The 19,546-nt window shown below is 37.6% G+C and overlaps 1 protein-coding gene across 6 annotated transcripts in view; it reads left to right on the top strand.

The window, feature by feature from the left end:
- Positions 1–19,546, top strand: part of TRPS1 (transcriptional repressor GATA binding 1) — a 213,230-nt gene that overhangs the window by 183,399 nt on the left and 10,285 nt on the right. For all 6 annotated transcript variants that reach the window (XM_061995561.1, XM_061995560.1, XM_061995563.1 and 3 more), the window contains one exon: positions 19,063–19,185. In XM_061995561.1, coding sequence (XP_061851545.1) covers positions 19,063–19,185 — 123 coding nt within the window. The remainder of the gene's footprint in view (positions 1–19,062; positions 19,186–19,546) is intronic.

Genomic DNA, 19,546 nt, shown 5'->3' with positions numbered 1-19,546 from the left:
TGTTTTATTGTCGTCACTTTAAGTGATGGCAGAGCAATGAATAGAACGATAATTTATTGAGTATTCACACAGTGTATGTATACTTTCATTATACATTTATAGAAGAACTATTGTTTTGTGTTTTCTGCTGGAGGCTAGTCTTGTAAAAGAATAGTCTAGAATAGACTCACTCAGTGCATGTGTTGTCCATTTGCCTGTCAGCAATGGTTTTGACAGAAAAAACAGGGAATTTGAGTGACTGCTGGTCTGTCTTAAGGTATGGTAATGAGGCTAATTAGGAGAGATGAGAGCTGAACTGGATATGTGAAGGCAATTATCCGTGAAACTTTTGTCATGCTTTATCTTTATCAGATCTCTCTTTCTCTATTTTTGGCATTTGCCACTGACATACAGAATGGAAATATTTGAAGCGATATATATTTTAGAAAAGCAAAGAAAAGAAGGAAGGCAGAGGGAAATTTCTATGAGAATATCGCATTATTAAACTGCACAAATTCACAAGGGTATTGTAGTTCACCAAGAAAAAAAACTTGCCTGTGTTATTCTTGTCATTTAACATTTACATGAATTAAAATCTTTTTGTAATAGTGAACATTTACATTTCCCGTGTTAAGTGTACATTGTTTTGTTTGCTCCTCTTATGTTATGAGTAGCTGCAGCAAGCGTGCTATTCAATATACTTGGAGGAAAAGCATGCAAAGGGGTGAAAAGAAAAGTTAAAAGGTATTTAATTGTATTTTCTTTTTAAAGCTGGAATTTTCTTCTTTCTGTTTTCAGGAGGTTAGTATGATTTACTTTCAGAGTGTTTCTTACACCAGCCTAGTACAAACTGATTAAAAAAGAAGCACTGAACAGAATAAATGAAAACCAGGTGTCACGAGTCTTGATGAATCAATGCACATAATCCACAAAGAAAGAAGGTGATAAATGAAACCTGCACATTAATGAGACCATAACCAGGCTCAATTACTAGGCTGTTTTGAAGAGCCATAGTAACTTCACACATCTTTTTTATGTTGGAGGGAAAAGAATGACAACCTCCGAGCTTTCTGCACACATCTGCTTCTTGCACCATGTCGAAAGACGCTATACCTCTAATGCACTTCTAAAAAGAGAATATAATGTTAAAGAAAAACCTAGCTATATAATACATACTCGAGGATTTTTAAAAATAAAAGAACCTACTTCATAATTCACATCATTCTACTTTTGTGAGTCTACCAAATATGCTTATAAAGTTACATTACAGACTGCAAGTCAAATTTACCTTGAAAGTGTGTAGTCCTGCTTTCTGAACTTGCTAGAAGTATGACAAGAAATATAGTGAGTAGATGTACAATAAAGATCCAACACTTACTGCCCAAATATTTTTCCATTAAGCACCAGTTCTTTTTCTCAGTTTCTGTTTTGTAGTACTTAAGAGCTTTGAATTTACTGTTAGCGACAGTATTAGAATCCAGTATCAGAATGCCAGAGCAGAATACCTGAGGTCTACAGTAATAACCCTAAGTTTTACATGAAGGACTCAATTGTATTTTATGTCTTTAGTCTCATTTACTTTTAGCAATGATATAGAAAGCTGCTCCATCTCAGACAGATTCATTGCCTGCCTTATAGTCTTTAAGATCTTATTCTGTAAAGCACTGCTGACTCGCTATCAGTATCTTCTTTCCCCTCTGTCCTTCACACACAGATGTACACACACAAAAAGCACTCTCTTCTCTCTACACTAACAAGATGAGAAAAGTTGTTTATTGCAGATTATAGTCCACAGATCTTAGTTTCTTAACCAGCTTCTACTAATCAGAGAACTCCTTTTTCCATGGGCTTTTGCATGATGAAGAAGATGAAAAACCATAGCCCACAATCCATAGAAATAATAATAATTAAAAACCAAAACAAAATAAAACTGGCTTGGCAATTTTATCCAGAATGAGAAGAAGGGAATACTACAGAAATGCCACTTTGAGTCACAAGCAAAAGCAGTGCTGGAGACACAGGACTTCTTCAAATGCATGATACCCTTTCTCACTGTAAAATTCTTGTTCAGTATTCACGGTTATAAAGATCTGGAGTATTGCTTTGTGCAAGAGGGAAAACTGAAAACAGTCCTTAGATCATTTATCTGTTAGCTATCAACTTGACTAAACAGAAACTCCTTGTATGCATTCCTACTCCCTTCAGTTCCTCTTTTCCTTTCTTTACAGTCTGCTATATTATGCAGGACTGCTCGTTAGTTTAAATTTACAAAGAGAACAAATGCGCCAGTCTCCAAATGTCACTGGGAAGAGGACTCAAAATCTTCCAATCCAATACCACAGCTAAATAATCTAAAGAACTAATTTGTCTAGTTGCAGAAGGCAACTTTTTCTTTTAGTGTGTCTGGATGCCTGTACCATGTTTGCCTAGGTGGTTCACATCGGTACTGTATAAACCCTTGAAACATTTTATTATAGTATCACGCTGTTGCAACAGGTTACCTATGGCTCTTTTAATGAATAGCTTACTAATGAAGTGTCATTTCCTTGCCTTATTTGGTTTGTGTCGCAACCTTAATTATATTTCAATTTTAGAATAAACTCTCAAAGTAGTGTACAGGGATTTGGCCACACGACTTGCATTAACATTAATCAAAATTGCATGTCTGAATTCTCACCACATTAAAAATGTACCTTGGGATTGTTGATGGGAATTGTGGGGGGAGGTGCACGCTCAAAAGAAGTATTCGGTGACAGCTTTCTTTTGGTCTGAGTCACATTTGTGCTCTTCATACCTGAAATAAAAGATGTCAGTCCCTCATATCTGAAGCCCTTTTTTTGCAGGCTGTGTCAGTGAGGACAGTGACTATTCACGCTTCCTCACTTTAAACAGCGTGAACTCAGCAAGTCTTTCGGCTGATAACACTGAGACACAGTAACTGAAACTTGGGGAAAACAGTCCCATCTTTGGTGTAACCACAAGATTTTGAACCTGAGGATTTGAACTGGTTCAAATGCTGTTCGAAAAAGCTTCATCTCCATCGTCATCCTCCGTGCCAAACAAGGCTTTGTGAAAAACAGTGCCTTTATCAGCAATTTGCATGTTACTAATTTTCCATTCTTCTGTATTTTCCTGGTTCTGGTTTCAAGTAAAATGTCAAATATTACTGTAACGAAGGGAGTGTGTTTCAGGAGTTCTTCAGTGGAGACTATGCCCTGAGTTTAGTGAGACAGCCTGTTTAGAGGTTGGCTCCAGAGGTTAGACTCATTTTGCTGTGCTTGACCATGGTTGGAAAAGTGTTGGTGGTTTGACCCATTGGTGGCTGGTGGTCACTGATTCAGAGACATGTCTGTATCTAGGGTTTAATACCAGAATATCTTATAGGACCAAAATAAAATTGTCTCTTCAGGTCATCTTTAATATACAAATGAAGTTCCCTTACTTTAAATAAATTTTTTAAAAGCTTCACAAATTGTTCCTTTACACAGGTAAATAGGCTTATGAAAATAAATGAGATCTCCCATGCTTAAAATTCAGTACAACTTTTTTTTTTTTTTTGTATAAGCAATGCTTTTCTATGCTTCTATAAAATTAACTTTTATTTCTACTTTATCACATTCAGATGCTTTCTTTGCTATGTTTTCTGTTTTAAATGAGTGCTCTTAGAAATATACTGTTCCCACTGTGGAATTGGCGAGAAAAGATGTAGTTGCAGCTTGTATGGCTCCAGTGAACGTGCTAGTAAAGATTGCCTTAATCCTAGAGTCCAACCAAAAAAACCCCATTAAAATTGCTAATGAACAAGCCAAGATGTATTGTACAATGAAATAGTTAAAGTAGCACTTGTTTCCTGGCAGTAATAAAAAGGAATTTTTCATTTTAAAAAATCGTTTCAAACACATCTTTCAGTGTACAGTCCTTTTCAGTTTGCGTCTGTCTGCATCGCGAGCGATCCTTTCACCCCCTTTTCAAAGCCATATGAAACTTTCAATGCAGGATAATTAAAACAAATCTTGAGTAAACTGTTTTGTGGAGATAGAAGTTTGATGGTTGAATATATAAAAAATTGTAACCAGATGTTTTGCAGAAGCCATAGTAGTTTAAAGATCATGAGCTTTTTCTTTTTTCTTTTTTTTTTTTTTCTTTTATGAAGCAAAAATATTCTAATTGAAGTTGTCAGCAGGAGTGAGACTAATATGCCTGTATTTGATTAAATAATAGTTTATTTAACATTCAGTGTGGCCCAAAATTGGCTGAGACTAAAATACAGAAACTTCTTACTTCAAATTTTTCTATTTAAATAGAGTGAAAAGTAAACCTAGTTAATGTTAACATTTTCGCTTGATATTCCCAACTATTGTATTATTGTCCACCTCTATGTCTCATTGGAATGCTGTACAATCCATTGCAAACACATTTTCTTCCTATTTCCTTATTAACTGGTTGGTCGGTGGAAGAAGTGGAAAAAGAAAGATGGGCAATAAAGTCTGGAATGCTCTGGTTGATTAGAATTATGACTGAAATCTGGTAGAACTTAAGAGTATCATCCAACATCTCTTGCTAGTCCGTGCAAATCACAGAAACTCCGGCAGACACATTAAGGGATATTCATGCATGAAAGGGGTTGTGTGTTTTAAAAATACCAGAATATTGAAGTATGTGCAGTACATTTCCTGGCAATTATTTACTCTATATGGGATAGCAGTGTTTAATGAAGGAGAAGCAGCAGTGGCTAAGATTCTTTCACTTGATGATTGCTAACTTTTTCTTTTGCCTCACTAATGAACATAGCGATGTCTTCTAAAGTCAGATGCTGACTTTTTTTTTTTTACTTTTGTACTACTTTACCACTTCAATAGCCCTGTAATCTTATGTGATGCTGTATGTAAACAAGGGGATCCTCATCTTGCCTTCTGCGAGTTACCATTGTTAAAACCATAGGAATTTCATCCTCATGCTGCTCGTTGTAGCTGTTTGTCTTTTTCGTGTAAGAAGGGGCCGTGTGACTCACAATCCACAGACTGTGCTGGATTTAAAAATGCACAGTAAAGGTGTGAGTTGCTTGGCTTGTTGGTGGCATGTATGTGTGCACTTTCCACAGGAACACTTTAAAAATCAGGACTGAGATTAGGCATTTTTAAGGCAGTTCTGTCTTTAAAGTAGCTCATTCTGATTGCCAAGTAATGCTGCCTGCGGTAGGGTTTCCCAATGTTTTCCTTTGCCCTCTGCCATGGGAGCAGCACCCTTTAGGTGCCCTCGCAGTACCCTCTAGTGACTGTAGCTGACTGTGACAGTCCAGCCTGGCTCACTCCCTTGCTTTTGCTGCTGTACCTGCGACCAGACCCAGTGCTTTCAGCATCACTAGTCTTTCACTGCTCCTACAACCCACCAGTAAATAACAGACAAAGCCAAATTTGTAGGGAGATTTCAACATTCTATAGGAAACTTGTATTCCATTACAAGGCCATTAATCACTGAAATGTGGTAGAAATCACAGCCCAGGCTGTGCATGCAATATGGACTTTGGTGCTAGGGCTATTGTTCCTGAAATGAGAAATTATATAGGCCATCTTGAGGATATGTCTACCACATCTGCCCTGGTAGTGCCACACATATGCCAGGGCTCCAAACGTAGGTGGCAAGGCCATAGTAAAATCAGCCAAGAATTACCTTTGCCGAAGCAAAAACCAAGCTCAGTGCAGTTAGTTTTTTATCTCCTGCCTTCTTTTTCTGTCTTCTTTTGAGCTTCAGTCTTTTTTTCTTCTAAAACAGACTGGCATCAAATCAGTGCTAGTTCTCTAGGTTTTCTGTCGTCTTCTGCTCTCCGTGTGTTTTATGCAGTTGGTGATACTGCATATGAAAGAGGAGAGGATTTGTTCTTTGAATTGGCAAAAGAAGAGTTAGTTTCAAACCACCAATTTGTTGAATGTTGTAGCTAAGATGCTTAGCTTTGTGCTGCTCTACAGTGACTTCTGGAAGTTGTTCCCTCGTTAGCTCAGACTGCTATTAATAAAGGGGCCTGGTATTTATATTTTAGGAATTATTTCTGGGAGGTACAGCTCTTTGGTAATTGCAACTGGAGTTTGGAAAGATCTTTCTTTCTGAAAATCCATACATGTCACATCCATTTATATATGTGGGCATTACTCAAAAGAGTAATGCTCCCTCTGTATCATGCCCAGGTTTAAAGCCTGCTTTGGAGGATCCAGAATGCTGGACATAGACAGGTAGCATTGGCAGCCATCCCAAAATTTCCTCAAAGCATCCGGAGGTTGTTACTGCATGAATCATTCAGTGTTCCCCACACCTTCCTCATCTTCCTGCTGATTTTACTATCAGGATTTCACAGCCATGAAGTTTCCACATCCATGTCCATTTCCATATGACCAGCCACTAAGGTGTGAAATCCTAGTCCATGACACAGAACCAAAAAATGTTTCCTATAAAATATATGTAGAAAATAAAGGCCCTTCTCTTTTCCTGAAAAAAAAAAAAAGGCTTTTGGCAAAGATGCTGATGAATTGGAAGGCTATTTTTTTTTTCCCGAAGAAACGGCGTGTCGTTATAAATTTGCTACAATCTGGTGCACGTCGTTTTCTTTCTTATTCCAGAAGATTCCAGTAAGTGATAAAGGTAAAGAAAGAGTAAAAAAGGTAAAAAAACCTGACATTCGCTGTTAAGGGAAATCTGAATTAACTTGAAAAGTGAATTAAGAGTCTCAGAGTTTTTGTTCTGTCAGTAAGACAGAAATGGCTTTGAATATAGCCTGTTCATGAGTAGCAGCAACAGTTTTGTACAGCATGTCTAAATCTAACGGTTTCTTTTTATTTCAAAGTTGCATGCATGGGCCTTCTGGAGTGGAGACTAGTTTCAAAGGAGAGGAACTGTGATACTAGCAGATGAAAGGTAAAAGGGAAACTATTTCCTGGCTTTTTTTGCCTGAATAGCAAAGGCTGATTAATTGGTCAGTAGATGGGAACCAAATTTGAGTCACTGTCCTAAGCTCTGCAGAGACTCATAAATGCATTCAGGCCAACCCGATGGTCTTTTCCTCTCCACTTACAACGCAAATGAAGCCACAGCTGCCTGTGAGTGAGGCAGTGGCTGTGGAGCTGTTTCACTGCTGCCGTTTAAGAAAGGTAGCAGAGAGCTTGTTTTAGAAGGCATTCTTACACAGTCAGCTTCATTTAGGAAACCTCCAAAGGACATGAAAATAAGTTAACTGTGGGCTTGCAGGAGGGGTTTCACCTTACCTCTCCTTCCAGCCTGGTGCTCAATTTCTTGAGTCTATTTTCAAGTCCTTCACTGTGCTCTGAACTAAAGCCTGAGTATGTGACAGGGTGGTTCCTCTCTTCCTCCGTATGCAGAACTCATGATGCAAAAAGGCCGCTAAGTTACATGTTTCTCTCCTACTGCTCCCGTCAGGCCCATGCCCCCACCAGTAAGCTCACCCTGCCACTTGCATCAGAAATAATTCCTTCAGTGGAATGCAATCTGTAAGAGTGATTCTGTCAATGCAGATTTTGAAGCTGATGTCTTAAGCAATTTAAGAACCACCTTCTTAAAGGTAAAAGAAAAATTAGATTAGGGACACTGGAAGCACTGCTGTGCAGTTACAGTATTCTCTCTGTGCAGATGTGAATGAGTATAAAAAGTACAGAGGACATACCAGTTTCTAGGGCTGCAAAGCCAGAAAAGCCATAAATCCTGCATGAATGTTATTAAGATAAATATTTATTATTATTTGTTTGGTTTTTAAAAATTGTTTCCCTACTGGGTGATTCTCCTTAAAAAAAAGAAAAAAAGATTAAAACAGTTTAAGAAATGGGGTTAGTCTTGATTAATAAGGGATTCAGAATATTCCTTTGTGCACACCAGTTACCATGACTTCCCTTTTTCTTGTGTTTTTATATACTCCTACTGCCTCTGGTATTGTATCAGGAAACACTTGGTTTTCTTTTTCTTTTTTTTTTTTTTTTCAAACTTGTGTTGTATCGTAGATTTTAAGGTCTTTGGTCATTATCTTGTGGCTCAGATTTGAATTCCGTGAAATGTTTCCTATCAAACTAGGAGACCATATGCCCATGTTGGCCTAAAATTCTCAGTGCATCATGTACCAGAAATAGAAGCTGGTAAAGATTCTTCAGAGATTGTGTTCACTTGTTCCAAAGACCTGGTTTGTTTATGGAAGAGATGCTTGCAGTACATAAACACTATTTAAGGATAAATGTCTCCAAAATGTAGAACAGTTGTTCTCTTCTCCTTCTCATCTTAGTGGTATTTTTAAGGAAACCTATACAACACCCTATATTGAGTCTCATTTAGAAGTAGACATGAGAATCTTGATAGAAGAAACAGAATAATTTTTGTAAAACCTACAGTAGATGCTTCACTCAGTTCCTGATAAACATTCTGAAATGATTTACAAGTAGGTTTCTCCATTTTTAGTAGCTGTACAGTAGTTTTACAGACTGCAGTCTGTAACATTCAGTCTGGATGTTGATCTATTTTAATTAATACTTTTGCAGCTATGAAAGTTAAAATATGTATTTTTCAAGGCAAATGAATGTGAATTAAAGCAAAAATGGATATAAATTAATAGTGAAAAAGAAAGTGACAAGCAATCAGGAGATGATCTAGTCCAATTCCTCTGCTCAGGGTAAGGTCAGCCAGAGCAGGTTGCTCAGGGCTGTATCCTGCCAGGTTTTTAATATCTCCAGGCATGGACAATCCACAGCCTCCTAGAGCAACCTGTTCCCGTATTCAGTCAGCTTCACAGTAAAAAAACTCCTTTTTCCTTTATGTTCACATGAAATTTCTTGTATTCCAGTTTGTGCCTTTGCTTCTTCTCCTTTCACTGGTCACCACTGAAAAACCTGGCTTCTTCTTCCCCTATCAGGTACATATTGATAAGATCCCCCTGAGCTTTCCCTTCTCCAGGCTTCACAATCCTAGCTCTTTCAGCTTCTCCTTGTATGACAGGTTCCTGATTCCCTTCATCATCTTTGTGGCCCTTCAGTGGACTCTTTCCAGTACGTTTATGTTTTTGTTGTACTGGGCAGCCCAGCACTGGACACAGCACTCCAGACCCTCATCAGGGCTGTGCAGAGGGAAAGGATCACCTCCAAGACCTGCTCGAACCACTTTACCTAATGCAGCCCAGGAAGCTCTTGGCACTTGTAGATGGATTACTTTTAAAAAACACAAATATGGGATTTTTTTCTTGGGTCTTTTTTTATTTTCTTTTATTTTTGGGGGATATAACGCCTTAGATGGATATTGGAGTTGATCAAAGCTCTAATCCATTCTGACTTCCTAAAGCTATGAAAAGGGGGTTGGAGTGGATGATCTCTAGAGGTCCTTCGAACCCCTACCATTCTGTGATTGTGTAATGTTTTTACTGGAAGTGGGATCACAGGACAGGATAAGATTATTATGTTAGAACCAACCACTAGACACAGACTCTGCCTTATTGTCTTGTTATCTGAAAGTGTTTGCAGTGGATTGGATTAGATGAAAATGTCGATTATAAAAAGGTCACTACTTTTCAATATTTGCCACACCATGGTATCTGGGATACCACCGTTTCTCTGTAAGCTCACAATAGAAAATAACTATGGTAATTGTGTGGTATGGGTTGGCAAATGTTGATTGTCCTGAATGGAAGCCATTGTAGCAACAGAATGTAACAAGATCTGCTCTAAAAGTGCAGTCTGAAGCATATTGAAAATAATAGCTGGACATAGTCTGCTTTGGATCTCACCCTAGTAACAACTTTCTCATGGGGACTGCATGAGACTTGAATTACAGTTATATCACTTCCTAAACAATTATGTAAGCTATAGCTGCCCATATGAAATGTTTGCATGTTATATTTTTTCTTTAATTAAAATTAATGGTTGTAAAGGGAATTTTTAAAAGTAGGAGTAACAGGTAAATGTAACCTCACTGGTTTTCACCAAAAGGTAGTCACATAATTGATATTTCTCCTCTGAGTCCTGAACACTTCTGTGAAAACTTTATGTACTCATTTTGTAGCTTTGCATTAGAAATTATTCTTCCAGTGTAGTTTCCAGATTTGGGGTGCAAATTTGGGAGGATGTAAGTGATCAAAAGTCAGTGGGACTGAGACTTCTAAGACACTTAATGGCTTTTGAAATTTTTACCCCCGAGGAGCCTTTCCCCTGCTGATTTTGGCAGCCCTCAGCCAAAATCTACAAATGAGGGTTCCTCCTCTCAGCTGCTGGCTTTCTGAGCCATTTTCTATATAAATAGAGATCACGTGGACTTTAATAAGGTCAGGGAATGTTTTTTAAATGTCTAAGATTTTTTTTTTTCCTCAAAACTTAATTTTGCCCATCTGATTTCTGTGGAAGTGGGAACAGATGCCAGAAGCTGAGAACGCCAGCAGCTTTGTGCTCATGCTTGCAGCAGAGCACTTGCAGGATTGGGACCTTCAATTACTATCACATGTAGAGTTACATACTGGCTCTTAGCTGAGATCTGCAAAAGCAGTCTGGTTCTTCTACCATGTCAAAGTTAGGGGTGTTTAAGGAAATATGGATGTATCTTTGCTCCATTTTTGTCCTTTCATTTGATGAGTGAGATTACTTCATGAAAGAAGGGATAGGTGGGGTGCCTTCTTAGACATAAATCCTTTGGTATTGATGCCTGAACTTAAACACCTAACTGCATGTTTAGGCGCCTTCATAACTGGCTCTTTATCTGAGAAAGTGAGTCTGTTTATAGCAAAGTCGTAACTATTGATTCAGATTCCCCATTTAAGACAGCAGGGCTTGGATATTTTTGTCTTGTGCCAAGAAGTGAGAGAGTCAGAACCCTTTCCAGTTTTCTCGATATCTCTTTCAGTGTGCTTAGTTCTAACGGTACTACTTTTATGCAGTCACTGATCAGAAGACTGGTCTAATTGTGTACAATTTATACTGTTCATGTTGTGTTTCTAATTGGGAAAAAAAATGCAAGAGACTCATAATGACTTAGATTTGTTCTCTAACAATGTCTGAGCTTGTTTGGAAGCACAGGGTGTTCGGGAAGGAGCAGCAATCTGTGTGTGTGAGCACTGAGTTTTCAGGCAGCCGTTCAGCATCGGAGCGCTGTGTGAATCTCTTTCAGCTAAGTGCTAATGGAGAAATGTTTAAGGGCAAGGATTGCAGTTCTCAAACCAGGCTCCCCATGTCCTGCCTATGCACACTAACTCATCTCCCTGGCCTCTTTTTTTTAAGGAATAATATTCCTATGTTGGACTTTCTTTACTAATCTTTGATTACTTCACAGAAGTACTGTTTTAAAATTGCCAAAGTTGACTTGATTTAGAAAAGTGGAAAGATATTTGGTCAGAAACTTAAAACTTAATACAACAGTTCTTAAAAAGGGCTGATAAAACTTATCGTGATAGGCTGGTGAAGATGCTGAGAGATGCTGCTGGCAGATTTTTACTGTATTAGGTGATAAACTGTGAAAAGAAAGCAGGTCTTAAATTTAGGCGAACTGTACTCTAAATGCTTACCAGCACACCTCGGCACAGATAACATATTACCTTGAGTCAATGTACAGAAGGAAGGGAGTAAAATGGTGCCACATTTGGGGGAGAACAAAGACAATCAGGGCTTTCTTCTTGAGCAGCTGCAGCCAGTTCCACTAATGGAAGTGCAAGAGCAGAAACTGGCAGCACAAGGTATGCGTTCGTTTTTACAGATGGCAATGCAGACAAGTTGGTAATTGAGAAGGAAGTCGTGTACGTGAGCTGTTTGACGGGGGACAGCCCGTTACAGTACTTTCCTGTGTAATTGACTCAGTGACTTATTGGAGACAGAATTTCTATTCCTCTTCAATAGGTTTCAGTTGCTGCAAAATGACATCATTATTGTGCAGGAAATGCAGGTTCCAAAGTTGCTTTTTTTGTTTGGTTGTTTTGGAGGGGTTTTTTTTGTTGCTATTGGTGTTAATAAAACTTTAAAAATTAATTTTCAGGCTGCCCTCTGTGGAAGTCCGTGTTCTGCTTCTGGTAGTTAGTGGGAAAATAATACCAGAAGTGAGATCATACCATAGTGTAGTAGCTCCTGTGTAAGGCAGTGGAAGAAATTTAAGCATCATTATCTTGTGTGAGTTGAGGCATAAGAGTTAAAACTATGTTATGTTTAGTAGAAGATAGTAAAGAAAACTGCTTTCTAAAATATCATACTTTATGTGGAATGATTAACTCTTTGCAAACCACATAGTTCCATTTCAAAATATTTCTCAGTTTTCATTACAAATGCCTCATACCATAAATATGTCTGTATATGTCTGTATTTTTCTAGTCGATGCATATGTATTCGACCCAACAGAAGATCACATATATTTTAAGGACACAGTGTTTAAAAGTCAACGTCCACCTTGCCTAGGCTGCAGAAGAAATTTCACTGTTAAACATTTGTGCCACGGGATCGTGAGGGGGAAACTGTGACGTTAACTTCCATCCCTGTGTGGATGAACAGAGAGATACACTGTGAGCTGCATAATTTTCACTGATAAGTGGTATTAGAAAAAAAAAGTATATAATAATTATTTACTTATTATTGTAATTATTTATGTGATCCCATAGTTGCATGTGGCTCAATGAATGATGAAAGCAATGCTAAGTTCACAGAATCTCAGGGGCTGGAAGGGACCTCAAAAGATCATGTAGTCCAACCCTTCTGCTAAGTTCGTGCCTGTGGAGCTCAGGCTCTCTCTGAAGGTGGGTGCCCAAAGTGGGTGCCCAGCACAGTGGCAAAGGTTGAGTCTGCTGTAGCTTGGGGAAAGAAATAAAGGTAAGGAGGTGATGGCAAGTGCTTTTGTGGTTTCTTTGTATAGTTACATTTTTCTTATTAATTTAATTTGCTCAACTGATATTTTACTTTGGCAGCAATCCTGACATCCTAAACTAGTATCTTGCTAAATTCTTCTTGCTTTGTAAGTCACAGAGAGATTGTAGTTCACTGCCTGTTTTTCAGGGTGGGGTTTTTCTGGAGTAGTGAAGTGCCGCCGTCTCTAAGGTAGCTTTACAAAATGCAGGGAAATGCTACAAATGCTGGGGCAAAATCTATTCATCTGCATTTCTACTACTGATAAAAAATAATTGCAGTTTACATGCACATTAAAATATTTACACTCCCTAAGGGATAGGGAGTATAGTAGAATTCTGAAAGGCTGCACTAGCAGTAATGTTTAATTTACTGTCTGGGGTTCTTTTTTCTTTCTAAAATCCCCTTGATTCCTCTCATTAAAAGTTTGTAATACGGCATATATCATAAAAAGATGCTGTCACAATAGAGCATTAAAAATTCCACTAAAGTTTTTATATGAATTAGGTGTGTAATTTTAACTTTCCTCCTGGCATTTTTATTTTCTTTTTGCCTTACCTTTCCTAACCTCTTTCTTATACATCTTTCAACTGCAGCTCTTCAATGTAATTGTTCTTGAAAATGTCTTAGGCAATAGTTTGAATTTGGCACATTAAATTGACTTCAAGAGGCATCTGTTAACTCATAGTTAAGGTTGAAAACAACTTCTATTTTAACACTCTGCTTTATGTGTTTCTGACAACTTAAGCTTTAGGGCCGAAAATTTGCTGTGCCTGGTCTATTCCTGAAAGTTGTCCAAGTTATAAAGGGAAGAAAACCAAATTTACTTTCTTTTCAATTTAGACCTAGTTACAACAAAAGCAACTAAAATTTTAAAATGTGAAACTTTACAGGGACATAGTTGTGGCTGCTTTCATAATTGAGAGAAAGCAGTTGTGATTAAACACATTCAGAAAGGTCTGAGTGCCTCTGCAGCCAAAAGAAATGAGGTCTGAAAGATTCTTTTCCCATCTCTAAACAGAAGAAAATAGCCTTTATTCCAACATCTAGATGCTACCTTGCTGCCCAGATTTTACTGAAACTTGGAGAACTAAACGCCTCCTCTTATCAGGAGGACAATACCTGGAAAGACTTAGCAGGTATGAAACAAGAAACTCCTGAACATGGCAGTGCAAATGCAACATGCACGGATGTAACCATGAGGGTGCTACACTATTTTTCTGAACTGTCTGGTAGCAGCCTGATGATTACAGGTGTGAGAGGGACCAGCTGCTTACAACTGATCCTCTCCACGGCAGGCCACCTGGCTCACACTGAACCAAATACGTGCAGGTTTCCTGGCACCTCCCTTTCATACCTCCCATGTTGCCAGAGAGCATCCAGAGACAGTGTTTAAGCCTTTTTTTTTTTTTTTGGTAAGGCATGTACTGCTACAGTTCCTGACTTTCTCACTGGAAATAGGTCAGGCATATGCTTATTCTTGGGTAACATTTGTGATTTCTATGCACCTCATGTTCTGGAGCCATGATTACAACGTGCTCCATTTCTGGCACAGTGGGAAAGCCAGAGATGGTAAAAAAAATGCACTCAGGCTTCGTTGTATCGTCATTTTGTGATGGGGAAGTGAAAGTAATCAGCAAAAAGACAGGTTTTACTGTGTCCAAAACCGAGAGGGTGATGTAAGAAAATTGCTCGGCTGATGCTTATGGAGCTTATTTGAGTTTCTAAAAGCATCTTCTGGCAGAAATTTCAAAAACAGGATGTATTTGGCACTAGCAAAGTGTCGGGCACCATTGCTTAGTCTAGCTAGCTAAAAAACCACAGTTCCTGAGCAGTGTTCTTGGCTGAGCTTTTACAATATAGGTTTTACTGCATGAAGTTCCATTGAAATAATAACTGAAAGTTCAGTACGTTTTAAAATATTTTTTTGTATAACTGTGGAGGGTAATGACGCTTCTACATGGCTACAAAGTTTGAAATCATGTAAACTGTAAGGTCTTCTGTTTGAAATCTTAAGCAGCTTTTATGAAAAACAAGGGCCAGATCCTGTCAAAATGCCCGAGTATATCAATTGTTATGGTATTCTCTGACCTTTCCCTCTGCTCCTTTATTACTTAGAAGAAAGCTCTACTATTAATTTCTTCATTTCATTGAAGTATTGGTAACTAGAAAATATCATGTAAAGAGTTAAAAATAAATCAGGCATTTAGGCTTGACAATGTGTCTACCAAGTTTCAGACTTGTTCAATTTGAAATGGTCAAGATATTAAACCATAAAAAATGTGAGTAAATACTCTGCATATCAAGGGTTGTTATGCAATTATATGCTTTCAGCATGGTTCTTAGTAAGGGAAAACAGTTAGTAGAGGGATCTGCAATACATGTTTAGTGAATCATTACAAACTTTCATAGTTTAGCTACATAAAAATAATAATTCACTAGTCGCTTTGCTACTATTAAAATACTAAAATGTGTGCATACTTTTTTTCCCCAGAGCAAAGCTACTATGACTGTAGATTTGTTAGAAAGTTATCTGAAAAACTCAAAATCCCCTCTGCCCCCAACCTCCCTAGTTCTGGCCAGTCTTCAAATTATAAACAGCTGAACTGATTTAAATAAAGTTTTCAGTACCAAAAAAAGTGAAGAGGGAAAAAAAGAATTACATCTGGGCTGACAGAAGCATGCACCAACTTTTAGCCCAGTATGATTTGAGACAACTACGATACTAAACACCCAGACCTAGGAACTGGACTGGAAATAGACACAGGCTCTTCACAGCACTAGCCCCTTCAGACTTTGGGATTGTAATGTAGTGGTTATAAAGCTTGATTAGTAGATACATATTTTAGTTATTTAGACCCTTTTGGCTTATTTTTCTAAGGACATACAGGAAATTTTCATGGATATCTCCAGTCAGAGCTAGTGGCATTGACTGCAAACTGGAACCTTTTTATCTGTGGCTCAGATCCTCCCATGACTAGTTCTGTCAACTTATTTACCTTTTCTGAGCTGATCTAAAGACCTAATTTAACTATAAGTACATGTTCACATTTGAAAAAGAGAAAAAAATTCCATAACTTATTTCTTGAAGATGCTGGCTGGGCTGATGCTTAGGAGAGGACTTGAGCACATGTCTGGATTTTATGGACTCTGTAGGCTGTGACAGTTGCACAGACTTTGCTGGGTTGAGCTCCAATGCCTCTTCCTTTGTAAGACTACCTGGCATACCAGCAATATGGCCATTATTATGGACTAGTACAAACGCTGAGTATGCAAAGCCAAACTAACTCATGCAGAAGTATCATTACTAACAGTAGAAGTATCATGACTAATCAATAGTTATCAAAAATAATCTCTTGGCCTGTAACATTTATAAAACTTGGTTATGAGAATTAAAGGTGTAGGATTTTGTTCTATCTCCTTTATTCAAGAAAGTGTATTGGTTTAAAGAGAAGAGCTTTTAAAAACAGCTGCAGGCTTTTAAAAACAGCTTCCATTTTTTCTCGCAGACACCATCAAAGTCATTACTGGTTATCCTGTAAGATCCTTAAATATTGCAAAAATAATAGAAGACAGAGAAAGATAAGATGCAACTCCTAATTTAAATATTTTGCATTAAATTTAGGGAAGGATGTTTAGTTGGACTACTTTGAAATTTCAAATGGATAGTTTGCATGTACTAAAAAGTACAAGTATAGGATTTTGGTAATTATAGCTGCTACTAGGTATTTTGTAGATTGTTGTCAGCTGTACTCATTGTATTATTTCATTGCAACGAATGTCCGGTTTGAATCAGATCTTTCTTTATAAAGGAGAGAAAAAAAGAGCTACTGTTGTCAATGCTTAAAAGATATATAAGTTCCAATAGCATTTAATTAAGATTTCAGTGTTGATACACCTGTCACCGTTTTAGTACATGCAAATGCAACATATAAACTAAGCTGCCCTCTCTATATTTGAAAAGTCTTACATGACTTTGTAGAAGGTATTTCCAAAATTCAAGGAACGCAAACTGAAATAAACAGGTGGAAAGACTGACTTAGATTAAAACTCCACTTAGTTAATAGAACACACCCAAGAAGCCATAGGCCAGCAGTTAAAAGGTAGGAATGGAAAGGAAGAGTTTTATCTTCAGTTGTATCTGAATTCTATCCATAAACAGTCATTTCAACTTGGAAATTTCTCACCCCTCAAGTGGACCAAATTGGGGTTAGTTTAGTGAAGCTTTTATTGTACTCTTAAGGAAAACATTTCAGCAGCCAGGTGAAGTTGTTCAAGGATATGCAACTCAAAAAGAATTGTGAGCTTCAATTAGCTTGTAGGTGAGTGCATCTTTCCAGACTGAGCTGCATCTCATATGAACAGCTAGTTAGATGTTTGCTGAAGGACATCAACTACAATTTAGTTCTTCCATTAGCTGAATTGACAAAAATATAGTATTTTACTGCTTCTGGATTAAGAGACAAAATAGGGAATGGTGTAAGGGGGTGAGAGAAAGATTATCTTGATGACAATCTCGATTTTATTGATCACTTTAAAGTAGCACAACCCACTGTACTAATGAAATTGTGTTCTTGGTTTAAAAGGGCAATTGTGAGCCTGACTTTGTGCTCACTAAAAACATTTCTCCAATCTTGTTAAATTATTGCACTCATATCAGATTTTTATGGCTATGCAGCTTACCAGTCCTCATTTCTTTAAGTTTCATTCATTTTCCTTGTATTGATGATTAATGGAGGATGTCGAATGTTAGAGTGAGCAGGCATCAGCAAATGCAAGATCATAATTAGTTTAGCTGACGAGGGCCTCTGATAGCACTTGCATCTGGATGGAAAAATTACCCTATAGGGAACTGGCTGCTCACCAGGTCTTTTTAGTGATACATTGTGAAACACCCGATGAATCAAATGCCCTTTCAATGCCAAGAAAGTGTTCCAGTCTTGAAGCCAAAATTATGTCTGCAGAAAGCTTTCCATTTGAAATGTATCAGAGTACAATTATAACCATTGTATTTTTTTGGCATGAGCACCAGTCTTCTACAGTATGGAATAAAGTTAAATAAATTACTTAAATTTATGAAACCCTGAAATTTTTACTTAAAGTGTTAGTAATTTTTAATTTATAATAAAATTAGTTTTCACCCAGGCTTTTTTTTGTTCCCTATACAAACCCATTCTTATCTTACATATGACAGATTCTTACTGATTTTTTTTTTCTTTGCCAAATGAGAAGAGTAGAAATTCAGATTTTCTTTTCGGCAAAGGAATTCCATTTCCTGCTTATTAGTATTTGTGTCCACATACACAGCCTGACTTTTGTTTAAATGAGAAGTTTAATGAAATCATTACTTTGTAGAAAGAATTTAATGAGCAATACTCATAAACTGTCTACTTTTAAATATTCCTGGATCATTATGAAAACTGATGAATGCACAGGTCAGTCTGGTTAAAAATCAATTTGTATTTAGGAACGTTGTACTCTACTTTCTGATGCCTGACTAAAATAAAAGAAATAAAACTATCCATCGGTGAGATGGTGTTTTCTGGGGTTTAGGACGAAGTTCAAAAGAGGTCTCATTAAGAATACTGTACTTTTATTTGTTTGGCAGAGGTTACTCCTCGTTCTTAGTGGGCTGTGGAAAATATATGGTAGCTTGTACTGATTTCAGAAGTAAGTGGGAAAGACTGGGAATGAATATCATGTATTCAATTAATGAATTATAATCCCTGTTAAAGGAATTAGTATGACGCAGATAGAAACTGTAATTAATTAAAGTGGTCGTGTTTCAGAATTCTTTAAAATCGAGCAATGTAAAAAGCAAAAAATTCTGTTGGGGGACGAACAAACCAGGAGAAGTTTACCGAATGTTCTCTGTCAGCTTCCAGAGGGGTTTTTTGGAATTTTCTGTTTAGAAACCATCATTAAATGCACAAAACCTGAAGTTCAAAAAGTTAAGGCTGTTATTCTGAAAAGGCTTTGGTGTTTCGCACACCTCATCCATCACTCTAGGGTTAATTATAATGAAAATCAGTGGTGCCTATTAAGCACAATTGAACCTGACCTCATTATGGGCAGTGAGGTTTTATACTGTCATTGTTGCCAGTCTAGAGACAAAACTTCTGTGTTGATTTGTCCTAACTCCACAGCTCATGTGACTCACCTCTGACCTGTTTTTTTTCTCTGTGTGTTTTTTTTTTCTTTTTTTTTTTTTTCTTTTTCTTTTTCTTCCCTATTTCAGAGACGTAGAGGCTCGGGTGTTTTTTGTGCCAATTGCCTGACCACAAAGACCTCTCTCTGGCGAAAGAATGCAAATGGTGGATATGTATGCAATGCGTGTGGCCTCTACCAGAAGCTTCACTCGGTAAGAAGAACTTACTGGTTTGTTCAGAAAAAATAAAAAAAGAAGGGGTTATACAGCTACCCTGGGCAGCTGTGGTCTTGTCTGGTTGTGTGATTAGTACCACTCCCTGGCCTGCAGTTAATTTCCTAACAGGGTTTTGCAGTATGGTCACTTTGGGATCAGATGTGACTCATTATGAAGCAGGCTGGGATGCTGTGGGTAGACGTGTTTGAGATCACCAGTGATGCATTTAATTATTTTGATACAAAATAAGGGGAAAATTGCTTCTTTTCTGGGAATACCATCTAAAGGAATGCAATATGTTGTGATGAAAGGTCTCTAAATTCAGGAGTTCTCGTGTTCGTAATGAAAAATAAATAAA

Source organism: Colius striatus, chromosome 4 (assembly GCF_028858725.1).
Source record: "Colius striatus isolate bColStr4 chromosome 4, bColStr4.1.hap1, whole genome shotgun sequence".
Lineage (NCBI taxonomy): Eukaryota > Metazoa > Chordata > Aves > Coliiformes > Coliidae > Colius > Colius striatus.
Note: the sequence above shows the minus strand (reverse complement) of the source record. Positions and strands in the feature narration are given on the sequence as shown.